This window comes from Geotrypetes seraphini, chromosome 6 (assembly GCF_902459505.1).
Source record: "Geotrypetes seraphini chromosome 6, aGeoSer1.1, whole genome shotgun sequence".
In the NCBI taxonomy this organism is placed as follows: Eukaryota; Metazoa; Chordata; class Amphibia; order Gymnophiona; family Dermophiidae; genus Geotrypetes; species Geotrypetes seraphini.
Genome location: NC_047089.1, coordinates 33,076,494 through 33,100,953, shown reverse-complemented (window position 1 = coordinate 33,100,953; position 24,460 = coordinate 33,076,494). Strand labels below are relative to the sequence as shown.

At 43.3% G+C, this 24,460-nt stretch overlaps 1 protein-coding gene across 1 annotated transcript in view; it reads left to right on the top strand.

Annotated features, from left to right (window-relative positions):
- Positions 1–24,460, top strand: part of TRPC6 (transient receptor potential cation channel subfamily C member 6) — a 152,968-nt gene that overhangs the window by 73,026 nt on the left and 55,482 nt on the right. The window contains exons 3-5 of the mRNA XM_033950101.1: positions 2,944–3,132; positions 10,424–10,588; positions 13,835–14,051. Of these exons, the coding sequence (XP_033805992.1) occupies positions 2,944–3,132; positions 10,424–10,588; positions 13,835–14,051 (571 nt within the window). The remainder of the gene's footprint in view (positions 1–2,943; positions 3,133–10,423; positions 10,589–13,834; positions 14,052–24,460) is intronic.

The following is a 24,460-nucleotide window of genomic DNA, read 5'->3' as shown; positions in this document are numbered from 1 at the left end:
ACTTGTACGGTCTGTGTCTGTGTATGGCCGTTTGGAGGAGGATGGGCAGGGGAGGGCTTCAATGGCTGGGAGGGTGTAGATGGGCTGGAGTAAGTCTTAACAGAGATTTCGGCAGTTGGAACCCAAGCACAGTACCGGGTAAAGCTTTGGATTCTCGCCCAGAAATAGCTAAGAAGAAAAAAAAAAAAAAAAAAAAAATTTTTTAAATTGAATCAGGTTGGGCAGACTGGATGGACCATTCGGGTCTTTATCTGCCGTCATCTACTATGGGGACGGAGACAGATTTTGTGGGGACGGGGACAGAGTGCGGGGATTGGGCCGGAGCGGGTACAGAGTTTGCGGGGATGGGGACAAATTTTTTCCCCCCGTCATTCTCTACTCGGGACCGTACATTTCTACATATTCAAAAAATATGTTCACTTATCAATTCACAGTCCAATTACTGGTCCATAATGAAATACTCCTAACAGGAAAGCTCCCTGTTTTGGCAGGACTGCATCAGGGGATTTCAGATTCCAACTGCTACAAGGATCTCATCAAAATAAGAGGTAGAGCAATGTTTGCTGTGAAGACCTTTTCTTCACCACATTTTTTTTGAAAATATGTCTTGTGAATTTGACTGCTCACACCTGTGTTCCCTGTGGTTTTTGAATGTTGGCAGTAACTTTTTTTTGTCCTATTGCTCAAATTCACCCCTGGAGAGAGTAGTTGATCCTACTCAAATTTAGTTGCCAAGTCATAGAATGAGGGGGGTTAAGAACCTGATTTATCCGTCTTTTTTACAGGACACAACCTGGACAAAACCCTCGATACTAATGAACCCCAGTTTATGTACTTATTCCTTATAGTACGTCACGTTCCCTTCGGTCCACCAATCTAAAACTCTTAGTTGTCCCTTCCCTGAAAATTACTGGAACTCGGCGACAAGATTTGTTTTCAGTAATAGCACCACAACTGTGGAACTCTGCAATTGAGAGAGGAAAATAACCTGAGTCATTTTAAAAGTCTTTTTAAAGACGCTTTTAATTTATAAATTATGTCTTAAAGATTTTACTTCACCCTTTATATCTTTATCTTCCCTTTCCTAATGTTTTTCCCTTCGTTTTTACCCTGGAAAATACTGAACTGTAGTTTTGCCCTTTTTTGCCTAGTGTTTCAGTTGGTTTGTATGTCTGTTTGTCCCAAATATTGTTTTAAAAATAAATTTGTTTTTTTTTCCTTTAAAAAACATTATATATAAACTAGTCTTTAAGCCCGTTATATTAACGGGTGCTAGAATATATGTCTATCTTTCTTTCTGTCTCTCTCCCTACCCCTGTCTTTTTTTTTTTTTCTGTCTCTCTCCCTCCAGCTGTCTTTCTTTCTGTCTGTCTCACTCCCTGGCCCCCTTTGGCTGTCTGTCTCTCTCCCTGCCCCTGTGTCTTTCTTCCTGTCTCCCTCCCTACTTCCCTGTGCAGCAGCTGCAGCATTGCCTCTCCCTTCATTTCCCTGTGCAATAGCATTTTTTTCTCTTCCCCCCCCACTTCCCTGTGCAGAAGCAGAAGCAGCATTCCCTCCCCCTCCATTTCCCTGTGTAGCAGCATTTTTCCCTCCCCCCTACTTCCCTGTGCAAAAGCCGAAGCAGCATTCCCTCCCCCTCCATTTCCCTTTGCAGCAGCATTTTTTTCCATCCCCACTTCCCTGTGCAGCAGCCGTAGCATTCCCTCACCCTCCATTTCCGTGTTCAGCAGCATTTTTCCCCTCCCCCCACTTCCCTGTGCAGCAGCCACAGCATTCCCTCCCCCTCCATTTCCCTGTTCAGCAGCTTTTTTTCTGTCCCCCACTTCCCTGTGCAGTAGCCACAGCATTCCCTCCCCCTCCATTTCCCTGTTCAGCAGCATTTTTCCCCTCCCCCCACTTCCCTGTGCAGCAGCCACAGCATTCCCTCCCCCTCCATTTCCCTTTGCAGCAGCATTTTTTTCCATCCCCACTTCCCTGTGCAGCAGCCGTAGCATTCCCTCACCCTCCATTTCCGTGTTCAGCAGCATTTTTCCCCTCCCCCCACTTCCCTGTGCAGCAGCCACAGCATTCCCTCCCCCTCCATTTCCCTGTTCAGCAGCATTTTTTTCTGTCCCCCACTTCCCTGTGCAGTAGCCACAGCATTCCCTCCCCCTCCATTTCCCTGTTCAGCAGCATTTTTCCCCTCCCCCCACTTCCCTGTGCAGCAGCCACAGCATTCCCTCCCCCTCCATTTCCCTCTGCAGCAGCAGGATTTCTCCACCCCCATAATCTTCCCGCTGCGGCACCTGTAAACTGAAAAATAACTCCGGCAAGGGAGCCGGCCAACTGGCAGTTCATTTCGGAGCTTCGGTCTGCCCTGCTCCCTGCGTGCCTTGCCGTATTGTATTTTTTAGTTGAAAGACGCGGCGGCGACTCCTCTCATGATCCCCACCTGCGTCAGAAGTCCGACGCAGGCGGGGATTGTGAGAGGAGCCACCGCCGCGACTTTCAACTTAAAAATACAATATGGCAAGGAACGCAGGGGAGCAGGCCAGACCGATTAACAGGATGAAAAACAACCCTAAACAGAACCCATTCCATGCAATACCTTGAGATTCAGCATCACTCTAGCCCCTACCAGCAGCCAATATCTAATATAATGAAACAGTAGCCGCGCATGCGCACTCCTACCTGCGGGGCCCTACAGCGCACGGAAAACAGAACACGCAGGAGGGAGTGCGCATGCGCAGCTAGCGTTTTATTATATTAGATAAATGGTTTCTTTTTATACTGAAACTTGCTTAGTAAAAATGATTCATCAAATTATAATAAAACTTGAAACTTTACTGAATTTTCTAATTAGCCAAACAAGGAGGCAGATCATAATATGCTCCTCAAAGCAATCGAACATTGCCAGATCTATGGCACACTTTTCACTTATCAGCAATATTCTTTGTTTTCTAGAATGACTACAAAAAATTGTCGATGCAGTGCAAGGACTTTGTTGTTGGACTTCTTGATTTGTGCAGAAACACTGAAGAAGTTGAAGCTATTCTGAATGGGGATATGGAAATAAACCAGACTCATGTAGAACCTGGTGGACGCCCTAGCCTTTGCCGCTTAAAACTTGCCATTAAGTATGAAGTTAAAAAAGTAAGTGTTTGCACTAAATATTATTATTATTTTTACTTATTTAAATGTATTTGTTATACCACCTATAATTATGGGAGCATTTAAGCAGTTTACACAATGCTGAAAGATTTGAAATGTGTATCCTGCCAGAGCTAGTATTAGACAACAAGCGTGAGCTAGGACCTAAAAGAGAGAGGAAAAGTTTTTTTAAAAAAAATTTTGTTTACATCACTGAGCCGGCGTAGGATTTGAGAGGTTGTAACCCTATTCTTCTAAGACAAAGGGGTCCTTTTATTAAGGTGCGCATTTAGTACGCAGTAAATCGGTTAGCGTACCTTAATAAAAGGACTCCTAAGTATCTTAATAAAAAATTTGGCCCGCGACTTAGCCTATGTTTTAGATTTTGGCCCCTTATGTGATTGAGTTTGACATCCCTGTTCTATGGTAAAAAAAAGTTTGGCTATTCCCAGACGTAACCAGACAAACTCAAGAACGTAGAAAATTATTTCTTGCCATAAGACCTGAAGTGGTTTCTTTAGGAGCTTCATTCCTATTGTTCTATCCCTGCAAATGTATGATAAAATATTTGGGGTTAAAATATGTGTTTTTCACCCTGGAGCAACTACGAACATTTATTGATATGAAGAAATTGGTTACTGGAAATGTTTAGTGTTGGTGAACAATTACATTTGAATGTTGGATAGGCTGTTAAAAGCCATGCCTATATAATTGCTTTCTATATGGAATAATCTCTTCTTGAATTTCACTTGGGCCCTCCTAATCTTTGTTTAATTGAGTTCTAAGAAAGATTTATATAATTTTTCCGTTTGTTAATTTCTTGTTGATGTAATTTCTTTAACAAGAATGTTCTTGGTTATAATTTATAAATGCTAATAACATTATATGTATTATATAATGTTATATGTATGTTATATATAACATTATATTGTAACGTTATAATATAATGTTATATATATGTTATAATATAATGTTATATATAATAACATATATATATATAATAACATGTGTTATTACACATATTAATATGTATATAATAACATATATATATATACAATAACATGTGCTATTACACATATTAATACATATACATGTTATTGTATATAACATTATATTATAACATATATATAACATTATATTATAACGTTATAATATAATGTTATATATAACATTATATAATACATATGTTATTAGCATTTATAAATGATAACCAAGAACATTCTGCTACTGCTATTTGGACCAGCCTTCAAAGACGGTCTCATGGAAATAACATTCTGTAACTTATGTTGGTGGTCTCTGGCTGTAGAAGCTGAATAACACCTTATTTTCCAGGACTGAGCCCCTGTTTCTTGGCCACCATGCCACTGACTGTGGTAGGAACACCTCAGTAGCTGTGGATGTCCTAAATAATGCTGCTACTACTATTAATTATTTCTAGAACACTACCAGACATGCGCAGCACTGTACAGAGTCACGAAGGAGACCAGCCCCTGCTCAAATGAGTTCGCAATTAGAGAATGACACGGGGAAAAAATCTCTCCCCGTCACTGCACCGTCCCCGGCCCACCATCCTCTGCACCGCCCCGTCACCGCCGTTCCCTTCACCGCCCCGTCACCGTCACCGCCATCCTTTTCACCGCCCCGTCACTGCCACTGCCATCCCATTCACCGCCCCGTCACCGTCCCCGCAGCATCATATAAGCCTCAGTACTGCGAAACACCATGAAGACAGAAGAGAGTTCTGCCACTACTACTACTGTACTGAGAATCTGTTTCAGTGCCTCTGCCCTGTAGTAAAAACAGAACATAAAATAAATCAATTAACTTGTCCTCCCTTTCAATGACGTGTCCCCCATGTTCACCTATAGCTCGAATCAGGTCAATTGTGCACACTAAAAATGCAGGAGGATCTGGAACGTGAGCGCAGGCAGGCAGATACAAAAAAAGCAGAGACCCGACCAACTGCAGTGTTCCGCCATCTCCCTCCCTCCATCTCACCTTAGATGTAGAGTATGCCGGCTTTCTTTTTCGCCCAGCCGCATGTGCGGGTGCTCATTTGTTCCATATTCTCCTCTGACGCAACCGGAAACAGGAAGTTGCAAGAGAGGAGAAGATTGATCAACGCGAGTGCGGCTTGGCGAAAAAGAAAGCCGGCATACTCTACATCAGTGGTTTTCAACCTTTTTATACCCGTGGACTGGCAGAAATAAAAGAATTATTTTGTGGACCGGCAAACTACTAGGACTAAAATTTTAAAACCCTGTTTCCGCCCCATCTCCGCAAGCTCAGTCACCTCAATAACTATAGAAAAATAGACAAATATAGTGGAAAATATAGACAGCAGATATAAATTCTCAAAACTGACACATTTTGATCACTAAATTGAAAATAAAATCATTTTTCCTACCTTTGCTGTCTGTGATTGATTTCATGAGTCTCTGGTTGCGTTTCCTTCTGTCTGTGTTTCCTTTCTTTCTGCACTCAAGCCCAATAATTGTCCCTTTCTATTCCCTCCCTCTTTCCTTCCTATGTCCTTAGTGCCCCCGGTGCCTCCTTCCCATGTCTTTAGTGCCCCCAGTGCCTCCTTCCCATGTCCTTAGTGCCCCAGTGCCTCCTTCCCATGTCCTTAGTGCCCCTTCCTGTCTTTAGTGCCCCCAGTGCCTCCTTCCCATGACTTTAGTGCCCCTAGTGCCTCCTTCCTATGTCCCTCTCACTGCCTTCCACACTTTGTCCCACCCCCACCCCCGAAGCCTGCCTGCCTGCCTGCCTGTGCCTGTCTACCTTTCTCCCTCCCTAGCCAAAGCCAGCCTGCTGCCTCCCTGCCAATCAAAAAAAAAAAAAAAGCCTCTGTCCTTTTCCCCTTCTCTTACCGCCATGCTGCAGCTGCTAAAGCCGGAAGTCTTCTTTCCGACTCAATTCTGAAGTCGGAGAGGACGTTCTGGGCCAGCCAGGCAGCGATTGGCTGGCCCAGAACGTCCTCTCCGACGTCAGAATTGACGTCGGATAGACTTCCTGTCGGCTTTTAGTAGCTGCAGCATGGCGGAAGGAGCAGGAGAAAAGGAGAGGCTTTTTTTTTTTTTCTTCGCGCGGACCGGCAGAAATTCAACCGGCGGTGCTCTTCCAATTCAAAGGTGAGGTGGAGGGAGGGAGATGGCGGGGACCGCGCGATCTTGATTGCCTCACTGCGGGGACAAGTCCATTCACCGCTCCACGGGGCGGTGAATGGCCTTGTCCTCGTCCCGCAGAGGCCACTATTTTTTCTTCCCCGTTTTGGTGGTTTACCCGCGGCTAAACGTGGCTAGCCACGGGTAACCGCCACTGTGTCATTCTCTACTCGCAATCTAATTAATCAAGTTTACAAGTTTATTAAAAATTTGATAAACCGCCTAATCAGGCTTCAAGGCGGTTTACATCGTTAAACCAAAAGGGGAAACATTTAAATGTATGCATAATCAAGAGTATCCAAAAAATCAAGAAAAGGATGCCCAAAATAAATCACAAAAAATTGCACCCTCCAAAATACAGGACAAAAAAGTCACCTTTCTTTACAAAAAGGGAGAAAAGACCTCAGTGTCTAATAGGGGCTCTTTAAGCTTCCCATATAGACAGGCTAGTTTTAAACAGAATTTAATCCTAGCAGACACATCCTTGGTCAGAAAAACTCCCAATTAGTAAGTGAACCTCTATTCTAATTTTCTAATAGTTTTATATATTTTCTTATAGTTTTATATATTTTTTTAAACTTTTCTTCAAACAACAATTGTCAAAAATAGAAGTCACTTATCTGAGCACTTCGATATTCAGGTGTAGTCCTGGAGTAAAGCAAGCAGGAAAAACTGCTCTATGGAAAAAAGCTATCAGTCAAAACATTCTTCCAAAATATTTTGGAAGAATGTTTTGACTGATAGCTTTTTTCCATAGAGCAGTTTTTCCTGCTTGCTTTACTCCAGGACTACACCTGAATATCGAAGTGCTCAGATAAGTGACTTCTATTTTTGACAATTGTTGTTTGAAGAAAAGTTTAAAAAAATATATAAAACTATAAGAAAATATATAAAACTATTAGAAAATTAGAATAGAGGTTCACTTACTAATTGGGAGTTTTTCTGACCAAGGATGTGTCTGCTAGGATTAAATTCTGTTTAAAACTAGCCTGTCTATATGGGAAGCTTAAAGAGCCCCTATTAGACACTGAGGTCTTTTCTCCCTTTTTGTAAAGAAAGGTGACTTTTTTGTCCTGTATTTTGGAGGGTGCAATTTTTTGTGATGCATAATCAAGAGAACAGATGAGCATAAATCACAAAATAAAACAGAAACTGAAACTGGGACGAAAGGAAAAACGAGGAAGAAGTGCATTATTCGTATAGAAAAGAACAAATAGGGAAGAAATAAGGAAGGGAAAACATAGAAACCAGCATTAGTGGTGGTCAAAAACGCATGTAAAACATCCTTAAAAGGGCGGTCATAGCCCAAAGGCATCTTTGAACAAGAATGCTTTTAAGTTGGTCTTGAAGATGTTTAGTGACGTATCCTCTCTTAGGTGGTTAGGGGCTGAGTTCCAGAGCATAGGGGAAGTCACAAAGAAAATATTAGTTCACATGGTATTGATATGTTTTAAGGACGGGATTGAAAGCAAGTTTTGATTAACTGATCAGAGGTTGCCAAGGTAGGCGTTAACAGTTAGCGGGGAATAGTTAGACTGCTGGCTATGGTGATGAGCAGAGGACAGTAGGGGGGGGGGGGGGAGAGTCTAAGATGTTTCGTCACGGCCAGTTCAGCACGGCCGTCTCAGTGCACTGAACTGGCCACCATAAAACCACCAAAACGGAGGATCACCTGCTATGGGCGCGTCGAGCCGGGCTCCTCAGCGACGGGCTCACTGGAGTGGGAATGGCCGGAGAGAAGGTGCGTGCAGAGGAAGCTGCTTTTGGCCGCTAAGAAAGCCAAACATCCGCAGTGTCAATGTCGGTGCCATGTGCATTCGGTGCAATTTCAAAAGAGAATTATAAGTCATTTTTGTTGTGAGTGAGAATGACATGGGGACAGAATTTGTCCCCGTCCCTGCGGTTAACTGCAGGAAACCATCCCCATGTCATTCTTTAAGGATAAAAAACAAACAACAAAGGAAATAAGGTGATACCTTTTTTTTATTAGACTAACTCAACACGTTTTGGGCTCTTTTTATCAAGGTGCGCTACGGGGGTAAGCGCGTTGGACATTTCATCACGCTCTAACCCCTGTGGCACGCCAAAAAACTAACGCCTCGTCAATGGAGGCGTTAGCGACTAACGTGGCAGGTGGTTGAACGCACGGTATTCCGCGCATTAACCGCCTACCGCACCTTGATAAAAGGAGCCCTTTATGATGAGCTTTCGAAGGTAACCCTTCTTCAGATCAAAAAAAGGAAATGTAGACAAGTATCAGTATATATGGGGAAACATGAAAGCATGCTACACGCATGTCTTTATATTATGCAGTGGTAACTTGGATTACGAGCATAATCCGTTCCAGGAGCATGCTCGTAATCCAAAATGCTCGTTTATCAAAGCGAGTTTTCCCATTGGAAATAATGGAAACTCGCTTTGATATGTTCCCAACCCCCCCCCGAGGCCAGCAGCGCTGCTCTCCCCCCACGAGAACTGGCATTGCTCCCCCCGAAGGCCCCCCTCGCGAACTGGCACCCTCCCCCCTGCGATCCGGCACCCCCCCCTGCCGCCATCAGGCACCCCCCCGCCGCGACCTGAGGTTCCCCCAACCCATCCGAACCCTCTTCTTACTTTGGTGTAGCCTCCGCACCGGCACCGGCACTGGCACCAATATGTCGAACATGAACTCTCAGGCCTTGAGCATGCGCACATGCTCAAGGCCCAGCACAGGAGGCAGATCTTCGGGCACCGGCACCAACACACAGGACATGCTGGTGCCGGTGCCGGTGCGGAGGCTACACCAAAATAAGAAGAGGGTTGGGTGGGTTGGGGGGACCTCAGGTCGCAGCGGGGGATGCCCGATGGCAGGGGGGGTGCCCAATGGCGGCGGGCGGGGGTGCCGGATCGCGGGGGGGAGGGTGCCGGTTCGCGGGGGAGGGGGGGTGCGCTCGCAAATCGAGGCGCTTGGTTTCCAAGGCGCCGATTTTGCGAATGTTTTGCTCGTCTTGCAAAACACTCGCAAACCGGTGCACTCGTAAACCAAGGTACCACTGTATTATTCTTTTAAGGAGAAAGGGAAAAATCAGAGTATGAATGGGCAAAACTACTGACCCTCAAGCCTTGCATTGAAGAATGCTGGTGTAGAAAGACTGAGTTAGCCCAGGGGTGTCAAAGTTCCTCCTTGAGAGCTGCAATCCAGTTGGGTTTTCAGGATTTCTCCAATGAATATGCATGAGATCTATTTGCATGCACTGCTTTCATTGTATGCTAATAGATCTCATGAATATTCATTGGGGAAAATCCTGAAAACCCGACTGGATTGCGGCCCTTGAGGAGGGACTTCGACACTCCTGAGTTAGACACTAAAGAATGACATGGGATGGTTTCCCATGGGGATGACAACAAATTCTGTCCCCTCATGTCATTTTCTAGTGAGGAGTGTAAGATACACATAGGAGCATAGGGAATTAATGTGTCCAAAAACAGAGGTGGTCATGTTTAAAGAAAGAAAATAGAACTCAAAGCTAAGTGACTTAAAATTTTAAGAATATGAAAAAATGAATTAATAGTTGATATCAATAAAACCTGGACCAATGAAGATTTTGGCAGTTGGAAGTATTCAGTTCCCATCTGCACCCTGAAGGTCCATACAAAAATTACACAACAAAAATACAAAAATTTTCTTATAAAAATTTCTTACAATTGTAGCTGCTCTATGTTAAGCAGGTACATGTAGCCATATGAAAAATGTAATAAGAATGCAGTACATTAATTAGTACTTGTTTTGGGAAGATAGATTATTAAGTATTAATTAGAGGCACAGTATTACTGCAAAAACAGAGGGACACCAGCATAGTTTTTATGAAATGTGGCCATCTGAAATGCCATTTTCTGCCTTTCTCGCAGTTCAATGACCTCCATATGATTGGAACTTAGTGAGACAGGAGGAAAATTCTGAATGCTTTTGCCACAAGCTGATTCTTTTCTTAAGTTTTAAATGCTAGATCTCAGTGGCACGGTATGAAAGCAAGGACAGCTTCCAGCTAGGCAGTGATTACTACAATCATGTTCAATGATATGCATGATGGTGCATGTTTGTCTATACAGTGCAATCTGTATTATATCCCTCTTTATTTTTTTAACTGTAGTTTGTAGCACACCCAAACTGCCAACAGCAGCTTCTTTCGATCTGGTATGAGAACCTCTCAGGCTTACGACAGCAGACTATTGCAGTGAAGTTTCTGGTCGTTCTGGCTGTTGCCGTAGGACTTCCATTTCTCTCGATGGCTTACTGGATTGCGCCATGTAGCAAGGTCTGTACGCGACGCAGGAAAGGAGTTGTGAATGTGAACTGCATGCCCTCTTCACTCTGGAGAGCTCTGAGTTCTCAAACGTTCCACAATGTAGTTAGACGTAAATGGGGCAGATGGCCTGAGCTATAATGTAATTATAAGAACTGAGGATGCCTGCACTACTTGTTTGCATCTCTTACAAATAGTTTGAGAATACAAAGGACTAGCTTCAGTAAACAGCACTCACAATTAGGCAAGGGTTTTGTTTTTTTTTTATAAATCTTTATTGATTTTCATACCTTCAACAATGCAATACAACAAATACAACGTACAATGATACAATAAAAGCACATTTTAACATGCTCATAATCACCCCTCTTCCATCCACCCACCCAATAATCATGCAATAGAACATAAATACATATATTACCATAAAAACTTTACCCTATTTTAGATAATGATATCTTCCCACCCAACTCAAATATAAAAACTCAAAAATCAGATTATGACATAAATATCCCTCCCCACCCTACCCTGGATATGTATCAAAATAAACAAAAACCCGAATCACAGTATTCCCTTACTTATTATCAACTATAATGAGGTAACATAAGATGTCATTGGCATGTTAAGATCTGCACCAGGCGCTAATTCTATAAAGGTCGTTTAAGGCCTTTATAGAACAGCACTTTACATGGATCCCCATACACAACTTTGGGCACATCTGCGTATGCTCCAGGCCCCCCCAGATGTGATCGGAGCTCGTCGCAGAAGAGAGGAGGCTTGCTGGGGGCGGGGCTGGAGATGGAACTGGGCGGGGCTGAGGCAGAATGGAGTGGGGCTTGAGGCAAAATGGGGCGGGGTTATGTGTCCAGGGTTTTCCTTTGTAAAATAGGGCAGTCCTAGTCCTTGCTGTCTTACTACTTTGTTACTTTTTCACTTGAGTCAGAAAAAGATCTCATCTTGAGACAAATTAAGTTTATAATTAATTTTGTAAACCATCCTGATCCGGTAAGGCTGGGTGATACACCGAGTTTTAAAATAAACATTCTGGTACCCAACTGTGGGGTAAATAGGATGACTTCTCTCTTGGAACTTCAACACACTTCCCCAGGAGACACTAGAGCAGGTTTCATTCTCTTTTTTTCCCCTGATGAAGGCGTGGTATTGCTGAAACATGGATCCATGTCGGATTCTTTGAAAGCATAATAAAGTATTTAGAAGATACATTTCCAGGCGAGGAGTCATCTCATTCACCCTACACACTCAACTTTGGGTGCAAAGACTTAAACACCAACTGAAATCTTGTATAAATCCTAGTGTGAAACTTGCCCCCAAATTCTAGAATACTGTGGGACCCATAATCAAAAAACATAAACATCCAAAAAATATCCTAAATTAGCACTTGGACGCCCTAATTGCCAGGGTGTCCAAATACCAATAATCGAAATTGTCTTTTTGTTCATCTAGCAAGGAATCAAGCAAAACACAGTGACCATCATTATCGCATATATTCAAATATAAGTCGATTCGAATATAAGGCGAGACCCCCCTCCCCCCCAAAAGGAGGAAAAATGGTTGGCTCGAATATAAGTCGGGCAGCTTAATATTCAAGTGTCCTGCCCTGTCGGGCTCTGCACCCAGCACCCTTCCTTCCTTCCGTCCCCTGTCAGGCTCTGCACCCAGCACCCTTCCTTCCTTCCCTCTGTCCGCCCCCCTCCCTGCCCTATCTTCATACCTCTGCCGATCCCTGGTGGAGGTGCAGCGGGCAGGAGCAAGCTTTCCGAACTCCTGGTCGCTGCGAACCGGCTGCGCGGGAGCCAGTAAGGAAGCTGCTCAGCACCAAGAAGCTGCGCCAAATTGCGCTGCTGCTCGTGCCGCTCAGCTGAAGAAACTGGATCCACGCAGCCGGTTAGCAGCAGGCCAGGAGTTCGGAAAGCTTGCTCCTGCCTGCTGCACCTCCACCAAGAATTGGCAGAGGTATGATAGGGCAGGGAGGAGGAGGAGGGGGCAGAGCCAGGCGGCGGCGTCCTAAAAAATTCTTGGAGGGGGCATTGGCCCAAATATAAACTGGGATCCCCATTTTTGGGCCAATTTTTTGGCCCCAAAATCCCGGTTTATATTCGAGTATAATACAGTAATACTTCCCTTCAAGAAGTTACGAAGATCAAAATATTAAGGGTCATATTAGACCAAAAACTCAACTACCATGAATAAATTAGCACAGTAGTTATTTCCATAGACTGCATATGATTAGATCTTTAGCCTCTTTTCTTGATAAGGCCTCATTGAATATCTTAATTCATTCATTGATAATATCCTAGCTGACCTTTACAAATAGTCCAAACACTGCAATAAAAATCATCACTAATAAGAAAAAATATGATCATGTAACACCTCTCCTCCTGAAAGCACATTGGCTACCTTTAATACATAGAATTACATACAAGATAGCTTTATTAACCTACAAAATAGTAAAGCACTAATATTTCTAGAAAGATATAGAATTCCACATACTCCCATAAAAACTTTAAGATCAGAGGCCAAAAATCTTCTTTCTATTCTATCTTTGAGAATCGTATATACACGACGAGATACTATTTTTTTTCAGTTGTAGCATCACAAATATGGAACTCGTTACCATCTTATATTAGGGAAGAAAGGATCCTTAATAGATTCAAAGGCGCACTAAAATGTTGGCTCTAAAAAGATGCATTTGAAACTTGAAACTTTCACAGGGCTAACTTATTTTTAATGGATAAAGATACCCCTTCCTTTTCTGTTTTAACCTTTTTTAATGTCTTTTTCTTTAATTTAATTTGTAGTTCCACCCATTTTTCCTTTTGTTCTTGTCGGTTATGGTCTCATCTTACTGTAATAGAACAAACGCTAGGAAGTTCTTTTTTTACCCAGAGGGTGGTGGACACATGGAACGCGCTTCCGGAGGTTGTGATAGGCCAGAGCACGCTACAGGGGTTCAAGGAAGGTTTAGATAGATTCCTAAAAGATAAGGGGATTGAGGGGTACAGATAGAAGTAGAGGTAGGTTATAGGAATAGTCAGGGACCACTTCAAAGGCCATAGGCCTGATGGGCCGCCGCGGGAGCGGACCGCTGGGCGCGATGGACCTCTGGTCTGAACCCAGTGGAGGCAACTTCTTATGTTCTTAATAGATGCAGTCCGTTTTCCCTGTTTTGAAATATGAAATTGCGATTTAATCAAACTTTTAATTCAACTTGAAACTTGTGCCCTGTCACCTGTGTTTCAGCTGGGGAAGATCATGCGTGGACCCTTTATGAAGTTTGTAGCACATGCGGCTTCTTTCACCATTTTCCTTGGACTGCTGGTCATGAATGCAGCTGACAGATTTGAAGGCACCAAGCTCAGACCCAACGAAACGAGCACAGATCATGCAAAACAGCTGTTTAGGATGAAAACGTCCAGCTTCTCGTGGATGGAGCTACTCATCATCTCTTGGGTAGTAGGTAAAGTTCCTTCGCTAGTTGCACTAGCTTTGCTACAACAGACGCAACCGAGAGCATGCACTTTTCTCTGCAAATACTGGTGATGAAAAAGGCGCACTGCAAATGAGCTGTTTCCTTTTTCATTTGAGGCAGTTTGGTACGAATGAAAGAATATGTGTTTCATGCATGGGGGCACAATAGGGATCAGGTTGGGAGCATAAAGAAATGGTGTCATTGTAGTTGTTATGAATTCACTTTCCCAGATCAGGGGCCAAACCAGCATTAGGTAATACTAGGCAGGTGCCTAAGGCAGCAGCTTCTGAGCAGCGTCTAAACATAGTTTCAGTCAAAGCAAAAAAAAAAAAAAAAAAATATCTTCAGAAACCAGAAATAAACTTTTACCAGCAGGGAAGGTGGCCAGGAAGAAAAAGAAGGTATTGATGCCCCTGTATAAGACTCTGGCGAGACCTCATTTAGAATATCGTGTACAATTCTGGAAACCGCACCTTCGAAAAGATATAGAGTTGGTCCAGAGGAAGGCTACTAAAATGCTTGGTGGTCGTCATCATAAGGCTTATGGAGACACTCAATGACGTATACTTTTGGAGGAAGAAAGGGGAGATATGATAGAGATGCTTAAATATAGTACCTACGTGGCATAAATGTGCATTAGGCGAGTCTCTTTTATTTGAAAAGAAGCTCTGGAATGAGAGGACATAGGACGAAGATAAGAGGTGATAGCGTCAGCAGAAATCTAAGGAAATACTACTTTTTTACAGAAAAGGTGGTACATGTATGGAATAGTTTCCCGGTAGAGGTGGTAGAGACAAAGATTGTGTCTGAATTCAAGAAAGTGTGGGGCAAGCACATGGGATTTCTTAGAGAAAGGAGGAGATAGTGAAAGCTGTGGATGGGCAAACTGGATGGGCCATTTGGCCTTTATCTGCCCATCATGTTTCTATGTGTCTGAAAACAGTTGCCATCTGTTAACTTTTTGGCATGAAATTACGTTTGCGTTGTCTCAGTGTGGCCTTGTTTTTATTTGATTAAGAGGCCCTTTTATTAATGCGTACTAAGCAATTACTTGTGAATTAGTGCATAGTAACTATATGCCCCTAACCACAGCACCTGCTATTGCTCTGGGATGACAGAATGCACTAATTCACATGCTAACTGCGAACCAGGTCATGTGGTAAGAAATGGGTGGCCTATAGGAAGGCAATGGATGTGGCCTGCCCTAAGTGCAGATTCACTGACTAAGCAGTAAAGTATTTTTCTGTGTGGTAACTGAAAGGGAGCATGCTGGGAATGCTCCCAACAGCACACAGGCTTTGCACTTACCTTGAGGTAGCTTGGGCATTTGGTTATAGGGGAAATGCAAAAATATACGGCTCTTGAGTTAAAAGACTCCTAAGTATCTAATATAATAAAGCCCTAAGCGCGCATGCGCACTCCCACCTGCGTACTCCCGTTTTCTGTGTGCTGTAGGGCACCGCAGGTAGGAGTGCACATGCGCAAGAATCCCCCCGAGGGGATGTCGGCCGCAGTGGCTGTCGGCGGCTGCAGGCCGCAGTGGCAGCTGTCAGTGGCTGAAGGCCGTGGTGGCTGCGGAGTATTCCCAACTTTCACCCCGTTTACAGCCACCCTTCTAGGATCAGCCTAAAGGTATCTGATCCCACACCCAGGGATAGCGCCAGCCTCTTCCTTTCCTTATTCTCTCCTTCAAGCTCAACCATCAACCACTACCTTACCTCCCCCCCAACACATATCAAGCATATCTCCTTCTTCACCCTTTTCATCGTGGCATGATTTGGGATGCAGCACTGGCATGGCAGTACACCATCTCTAAACAAAACTCAACATAGCTGGCATGGGACCTTGCACATGTTCGATGCTGTTACAGGGAAGTGGAGGGGGAGGGAATGCTGCTGCTGCACAGAGAAGGGGGGAGGGAAATGCTGCTGCTGCTGCACAGGGAGCAGGGAGAGAGACAGAAAGACAGACAGCGGGAGGGAGAGACAAAGAAAGATAGACAGCAGGAGGGAGACAGACAGAAAGAAAGGAAGAAAGAGACGGGGGCAGGGAGAGAGACAGAAAGAAAGACAGACAGACATATATTCTAGCACCCGTTAATGTAACGGACTTAAAGACTAGTATGTTAATATTTCTCCTCTGTTGCTTCTTTCTCTCTTTTTTCTTCACCCTCTCCGTCACATCTCCTGTAATAGTGGCCAGTTATTCATCTGTAACCCACGATGCTTCCTCCTAGCTTTTTACATAGCACAGAAGCTAAAATGTTAATATATTAGCTGTTAACATTTAGGTCTTATTAAGGCATCTGATTTGCAGGCCCATGAATACCAAGTACCATTGAGACTGCAAGTTAAGCAGGTCAATTCAAAATTCCTCTCAACATAATTTTAAATAAGTAATCCAGCAACGATAGAAAATTGAAAAACATTGCACTTTGTCCGGCTTCATATCTTAGCATTTTATAAAACTAATTGTAACACTCTCTTGTGCATCTGAACGATGAGACGGATTAACCTTTCATACACACAGCAGCCGAAAGATTTTAGTGACTGTGCAAAACGATAGTGAGGTCAATTTGAAGACGTAAGGATTTGCATGTGCACATCTTGAACTCCTTCTGGTATTTAGATTGCTTAATCCCATGTTTACAGTGTGAGGGAAATCAATTTAGAGAGCCCTAATTTAAGTCTCACTAATAGACCAGGCATGGTTCATGTTCTGTCTCTGTTCAGCTATTAACATCAGTCATGTTCTTATTATGGACTTCATGTGGAGTTTGTCAGTGGCGTCGTGCCATAACTCAAAGAACAGAGGATTCGAACGCCTTAGTTTTGCTTTTATAATAAGAATATTTACTCAATGGCCGCATCCAGTTTATAAACAAGAATGAGATTAAGGCCCTCATTTTGCAAGCTCTGTTCACATTTGATGTGTGTATAAACTGGCATTGAAATGCTTATCGTGCATAAATGTCTAAGCCCCTATTTTACAAAACCAGGATATGCAAGCATCAAACCCAAGTTCGTGCAAATGGCAAAGGGGCATGGTCTGGGTATGTCTTGGAACAGATGAAACGGAGTAGACAGCAGACCAATGGAACCTTGGCAACAATTACCAGCCAGGCTTTGTTGGACAAACACTGCGATAAAAATGACTCGACACGAGTTGTGTTTTGGCCAACAGGCCTGCATCAGGAGTCAAATGTTCTGACGTATCGGTACACAAAAGGCTAATGTATCGACGCTCTCGTGACACAAATGGCAACTCAAGTGTGAAGAAATGACAAATGTAAAAAGCCTTCTGCCGCTACTATCGGCTGTCACCTTTGCGATTCCTTCACACTGTTGGCTGTACCACATCTTGTGTCGAGTCATTTAAGTTTTTATCACAGCGTTGTCCAATAAAGTCTGACTGGTGATTGCTTCCAAGTTTCTGCTGGTCCACTGTCCACTCCATTACTTCTGTAGCTGGTATCTTATTTATGGAGAGGTTTTGTTCTTCTGGGTGTGTTTTGAGCAAGGAAAAGGTATAAGTTCATAGGGCCTGATATTCAGAGTGATTTAAGTAGGCCAGGTAGGTTCGGACCTCCTTAAATCACCAATCAGCGGCTAAACAACGATATTCAGTGGCACTAAGCCAGGTAGTGCTGCTGAATATCGGTTCTGACTGCCCCCCACCCCCACCCCTAAAAGTGGAAAATAGCAAGTAGAAAGGGATAATAACAAGTGCTGAATGAATCGGTATCCACTCAGAAAAAAAGCACAGTGGCCTGAAGAACAGGGACTAAAAGTGCTTTGATTAGATGACTCTGTGTTTCGGCAAACAGCCTGCATCTAATGTATCTGGTAAATCCAAATTAGCAAAGTTTCATGAAAAATCCCAGTACTTCAATAGAAACCGCGTGTACCAAGACGTTTCACGCACTAAACTTCTCTTCACCAGGGGAGGAGCCAGGGCTTATACAGGCTCTGGCGATATTCAGCTGGGGCCAGTATAAGATGTGCGGGTAAATTTTCTATAGTATTGTAAGTTGTCGCAAGAGGTTGGGGTGGCCATTTTGAAAGGCCATCATGAGGCGGCTGCACTCCTGCCCCTGAAGACACCCATAGGAGAACCAGGTTTGTGGGTAAGCCCGGGGGTGGTGGGGGGGCATTTACACATTAGGAGGGGGGAAAGATGGGGGGGTTGGTACAGGAAGGGGAGAGGGATGAGAGAATAGGCATTGTTGAGGGGACAGGAAGGGGGGAAGTTAAAGAAAAAAAAAAAAAAACCCCAAACAAACTTTTGGGTCCCAGCTTAATATCAGCCGGGCTCAAATAAACTCTGGGCAGCCTGGCCTCCTGGAATTATGCCACAGCATTCAGTGCCAGTGCCCAGACATGGCCCTGAACTGAATATTGGGACTTAATTTAGCTGGCAACTATCAACATTTACAAAAACATTGACTGCCGCTGGGTGATTATTGGGAGGATAGACTTTTATTCCCCATTTCAAAAGGGGGCTAAATGTTTGTGTCTTAAAAGATTAACGTCGGGAGTTACACCTTCTATAAGCATTGGTAAACAGTTACTATTGAGCAGCCCTCCACTAGAGAGATTGGGGGGAGGCTGCCATCTCAATCTCTCAGTGGTTTTGTCTCTATCTCCCACCCCTTACAGGTGCCATAGGAAGCCAGTAACTCTAACAGCATCAGGATAATAACTGGTTATGTTTCTAAGGTCGCAAAGATAACCGGTGATATGCCAGCACAAAACTGACTTTAATTTGCCCACCATATAGTTTTTAAGACCCTATCTTCGAATGAACCCCAATTTATGGATAAACTACTTATTCCCCATTGCTCATCACGCTCTTTAAGGTCCATTAATCAAAAACTTTTAGCAGTTCTTTCATTGAAAGTTATTGGAACCCGTCGTCATGAAATTTTTTCCGTGATAGCCCCACAGTTATGGAATACCGTACCCCAGCATTTAAGAGAAGAAAATGACTTGAATCATTTTAAACGCTCTCTGAAGAGCTTCCTTTTTAAAGACGCTTTTAATGTATAATCACATCAAACGATTATCTTCTTTTTTAAAAAAAATTATTTATTTATTCCCCCTTCCCATTGTTCTTACCATTCATGTCTTCTTTTCTAATAAATACTATTGTAGTTCTGCCCTCCTTTCCTTATGTAGCTGTTAGTTTGTATGTCAATTTGTCAAATCTATGTAACTTATTGTGAAAATTAATATATGTGTACATCTTTTTTTTTATTATGTAAATCGCTTAGTAAATTAAATAAGCGATTTAATAAGTTAAAATAAAATTTGAAACTTGAAACTTGATACACAAAATAACCAGGTATGTGTTAGATTTCAATCCATCAATAATATATATATTCTTTTTCTAAAATATATATTTACAAGCTTCACGTACCTGGCACATAAATGTACATTTCTGCTGTATTTTAGAACAGACCTCTATGCCACTGACCTACGTGTCTCAAATCCTGTTTCTACAATCTTTCTAGCTGTTGATATATTAAAGCGGTGTGTCGCAAGCGTTTTGAAGCCGCGGCGCACTAAACTCGGGGCCATGGCATGGGAGGGCATCTGGACATGCGTGGATGTCGTTGTCATGTTGACGTCCGTGCATGCGCAGAGGCTCCCCCCAGATGGGGCCTTGAGCTTGCTAACCCTGGGAGGAGAGGTGCTGGTGAGGCGGAGAGGTGCTGGTGCCGGCTGACTCCCGGAACAAGAAGGAAGTGGGGAAGGGACACAAGTCAAACCGCTGTGTGGACAAATGCATTTATTTAAAACGTCAAAACAGATTTCAGTTAAAATCACAAAAATATATATAAACTAGTCTTATAGCCCGTTACATTAACGGGTGCTAGAATATATGTGTATGTATCTGTCTTTATTTTTTTTTCTCTCTCTCCTTAGCCGCTTTCTGTATTTCTGTCTGTCTTCCTTTCTTTTTTTTTTTCCTTGGCTGTCCACTACCACCCCTTGCCTGCTCCCCCTGTCCATTCTCCCTTCCTTTTATCTCCCCTGTGTCCTCCACCACCCCATCACTGCTCACCTTATCCAGCAGCAGCCCTTCTCCCTTTGTTTTACCTCCCCCTGTCCATCATCACCTCTTTCCTGCTCCCCCTGTCCAGCAGTAGGCCTGCCTTCATTTTTCTGCCCCCCCTGTCCATCAGCACCTCTTTCCCTGTCCATCAACCCCTTTTTTCTGCTCCTCCTGCCCAGCAGTACGCCTCCCTTTCTTTTTCTGCCCCTCCATTTCCGTGTGCTGCAGCATTTCCCTCCCACCCCACTTCCCTGTGCAGTATTTTCCTCCCCCCACCCATACCTTCCTCCTTAACTCCATGCCCTACCATTCTCTCCCCTTCTGCTCCCTTTCCTCCTTCAACTTCATCGGGCAGCAGCAGTAGCAGCATTTATAATTAATTTCTGTTGCCGGCTTCAGGTCTTCCTCTCTGGTGTGTCCTGTCTTCATGAAAACATGAAGTAGGCAGGACCCGCCAGAGAGGAAGGCCTGAAGCCGGCAACAGCAGCGAATTTTAAACGCTGCTGCTGCCCGAAGAAGCCAGGCCTTAACCACAAAGCTGGGGGGGGGGGGAGGGTTTTAATAGGTACAGCGGCGGCGGTGGTGGTGGGGGGTTTGAAAAGCCATCCTTTAAAAACTTGCCTGTTTTATTTTAAAATGCCGTCCGGGTTCGGCCGCGGCGGCCTGCAGCCTCCGACAGCCGTGGCGGCCAACATCCGCCTCGGGGGGAGAGAGAGAGAGAGCTTCGCGCGCATGCACACTCCTACCTGCGGTGCCCTACAGCTCACAGAAAATGGGCGCACGCAGGTGGGAGTGCGCATGCGCGGCTTAGAGTTTTATTATATTAGATAAATAAAATGTGGCAGGCATCTAAAGTCCTTTGTAATAAACATATACTGAACCCTAACACGGTCCTTGTTGTGGTCACGATAGCCTTCTTTAGGGGTGCAAAAAATTAGCCCAGTAGATGGCGCCAAAAGACACAAAACCATTGTGAGAGGCACATAACTGTAGGTGGTCAGCCTGCGCAGGAGTCTTGTGAGACACCCTAATCTCGCTGCAGCACACAGTTTGCAATACTCTGTGTTAAAGATTTGCGGTGTTCAGTCCTTCCAATATTAAATAGTGCAACATTTCATATTTTTTTTTCCATACATTTATTTTTAAGGTTCGGAGTTTCATGGTATTTTGTGGCGAGGTCTCCAAAAGAAAAGGGCCCCCCCAAAATCATAATACAATTTAGCGAGTATTAAGTACAGTAAATGCATGTCCTGTTCATTGCTTCTTAATACCACAAAATAGAAAATTAATAGTATTACGTAGAAGCAATGGATATGATGGCAGATAATAGGGATGTGGATGAAAAAAAACCAATGCATCCGTTTTGGTTCATTTTAGCATTTTATTTTTCCAATTTATATTGATGATTGTATTACTTTTTTCTTAATAAAGTCTCTTTTTTTAATGTCATTCAAACTTTTTAACATATAGAAATCAACTTTACAAATGTGTAAGTTGCAGATGAATGCATGTGAAATTGATTTTGGGTGGACTTTCTTAAGGCACCTACATGAATGGAATGTGCAGTTATAAATAGACATTCCTACTACTACTTCTGCTATGAATTATTTCTGTACTGCTACCAGACGTACGCAGCGCTGTACAGAATCACAAAGAAGACGGTTCCTGCTAGAAAGAGCTTACAGTCTAAACAGACAAGACAAACAGGATGTCATGGATAGTTAAGGGGAATGCTGGCTGGGTTGGAGGGCAGTGGGGAGTGTTACTGCCCGATTCACCGATTCACTTGGGTGAATCGATTTGAATCAATTTGTTTCCTTAAAAAATTGGACTCACCAATTCAGTGGGTCCTGAGTCTCCTCTGGGTCTCTTAAAGCAGCAGCGGTGAACAGACTGCTTCTGGTCTGCCTGCCAGGGCCTTCCCGCTGCTGCATCATTGATGACATCACTGATGACACGGCAGAGGGAAGTCCTGTCAGGCAGGCCTCGAGCAGCCTGTTCACCCCTGCGGCTGCTTTAGGAGGCCAAAAAGTTGAGGTTTCATGGTGGGGGTGGGGGGGGCATGTCGATCAGGAAGTGCTGCACAAGGGGATGGTAGGGAGGAATGACATATAATGTAAAATTTTCTTTATGGTTTTCCTAGCCTTTCATTTTCACACACCCTTTGATTATTGGGGTCCAATTTGGAGATTAATAATTTTTCCTGATTTGTAAAAGATTGTTTCTATTATATTTTTCTTTCTATTATCTCCATGTTGCTGTAACAAGTGGATTTTGTGTATTGAATTTACAAATTTGTAAAGAAAGAAAGATACAATAATTGTTTCTTATATTCCTAAATTGCTAAAACTAGTTCTATGCAGAGTACAGCAAAAGAGGCCAGTCATAGCTTAGGAATTACAATTAACAATTACAAATTATAGAACAATATTTTATATTCGAGTCTTATTTATAAATAGTTATCATCACACAAATATCTTAAATAAGTTTTCAGTTATTTACAATATATGATATTTCATAATCCTAATATCTGTAAATACGTTATTCTACTTTTTTGCTGCTTGATAAGAAAAACCCAAGTTACAAATCCTATTATGTCTTATCTTTGGTGTGGGAAAAATGTAATAACTGCTTCCTAGTAATCCTCCTATCAGCCCCATACGGAAACACAACTGATTGACTGATATAAAAAGGCACATTGCCATAAATTATCTTGTGAAATACAGAACAGAGTTTGCAAAGATAAAAAGATAAGCTTAAAATGAATGTGCAATAAAGACGATCCAGTGTTGCACTTTTTATTAGTACAGTAGTGCATTTTTGTTGTTAAAATGAATGCACTGCAACCAACCCCTGAAAGGTGTAATATTTTTCTGCAACCCAAGTACAACAAAAGTGATTTCTGCAGCTGATACGGAGCCTTGGCACCATATTTCAACCAATCTAACCTGAAGGTCAGCTATGTGAAAAATTATTTCATGGGGCTGTGGAGACAGACATGATATAGCTCTTTGCATCATTTCAAATAATAATAATAATAGCAACAGTTTATATACCGCAGGACTGTGAAGTTCTATGCCAGTGGTCTCAAACTCGCGGCCCGGGGGCCACATGCGGCCCGCCGGGTACTATTTTGAGGCCCTCGGTATGTTTATCATAATCACAAAAGTAAAATAAAAGTTTCTTGATCATATGTCTCTTTAGCTATAAATTACAATATTATTATTAAGACTTAGCCGAAAGGAAAGATTTATAAACTATAAAAAGTTTTACCTCATGCAAAATTGTCATTTCTTTAAGAAGACATTAACTATTTTTTTCTGAGGCCCTCCAAGAACCTACAAATCCAAAATGTGGTCCTGCAAAGGGTTTGAGTTTGAGACCACTGTTCTATGCGGTTTACAATGATTAATAATGCATCAGATTGAGTAGAACTATCAAGTTAAAAACTAGTGACTAACAGCTCTAGAAATCAGTTATTGTGGGAAAGATTGTACAAATCAGCCACCTAAGTACTTCAGGAACAGATATGTTTTTAGGTGTCTCCTAAATTCCCCATAAGTATTAGCAAGCGTAAGTAATTGTTCCAGATCTTTACCCCATAATGCTGCCTGATATGAGAAAAGATGTTGATGATGTCTTTTAAATTTACATCTTCTAACCGGTGGAGAAACAAAGGGGTCCTTTTATCAAGCTGCGGTAGGGGTTTAACGCACGTAATACTGCGCGTTAAACCGCCTGCCGTGCTAGCCGCTAACACCTGCATTGAGCAGGCATTAGTTTTTTAGCCGGCCGCGGGGGTTAGCGTGTGATGAAATGTCCGACGCGCTAACCCCGCTAGCGCGGCTTGATAAAAGGACCCCAAAATTGTAGCGTGAGCTTCTCTTATGTCTATTGGTTGAGAAAGAGAAAAGGTCAGAGAAAGCAATGACATTAAAAAGCTATTTATTCCAGAATCTTTGAGTCGGAGAACATCCACAAACTCTTTGTGTTATCGTGAAGGATCTCTCTGCTACAGCTGGTTTCCAGGGAAGGATTAACCAATAGGCCAAGTAGGCATGTGCCTAGGGCCCTAAATGGTCAGGGGGGCCCGATGAAGGAGGGCATCAACATTGTTTTTTTCCAAACGGCGATGGGCCCCTCCAGCATCGATCGGCAATGCGGGCCCCCCCCCCGATCGGCAACGCGGCTCCCCCCCCATCGACAGAAAGTAAGACATGCAAGCAACGCGGGTAAGATAGGCAACGGGAACTGTAATTGTGCAAGCGGTGCTGCTTGCCCGAAGCTTCCCTCTGACGCAGCTTCCTGTTTCTGCTTGGGATAAAGGTGGGGCGGGGCAG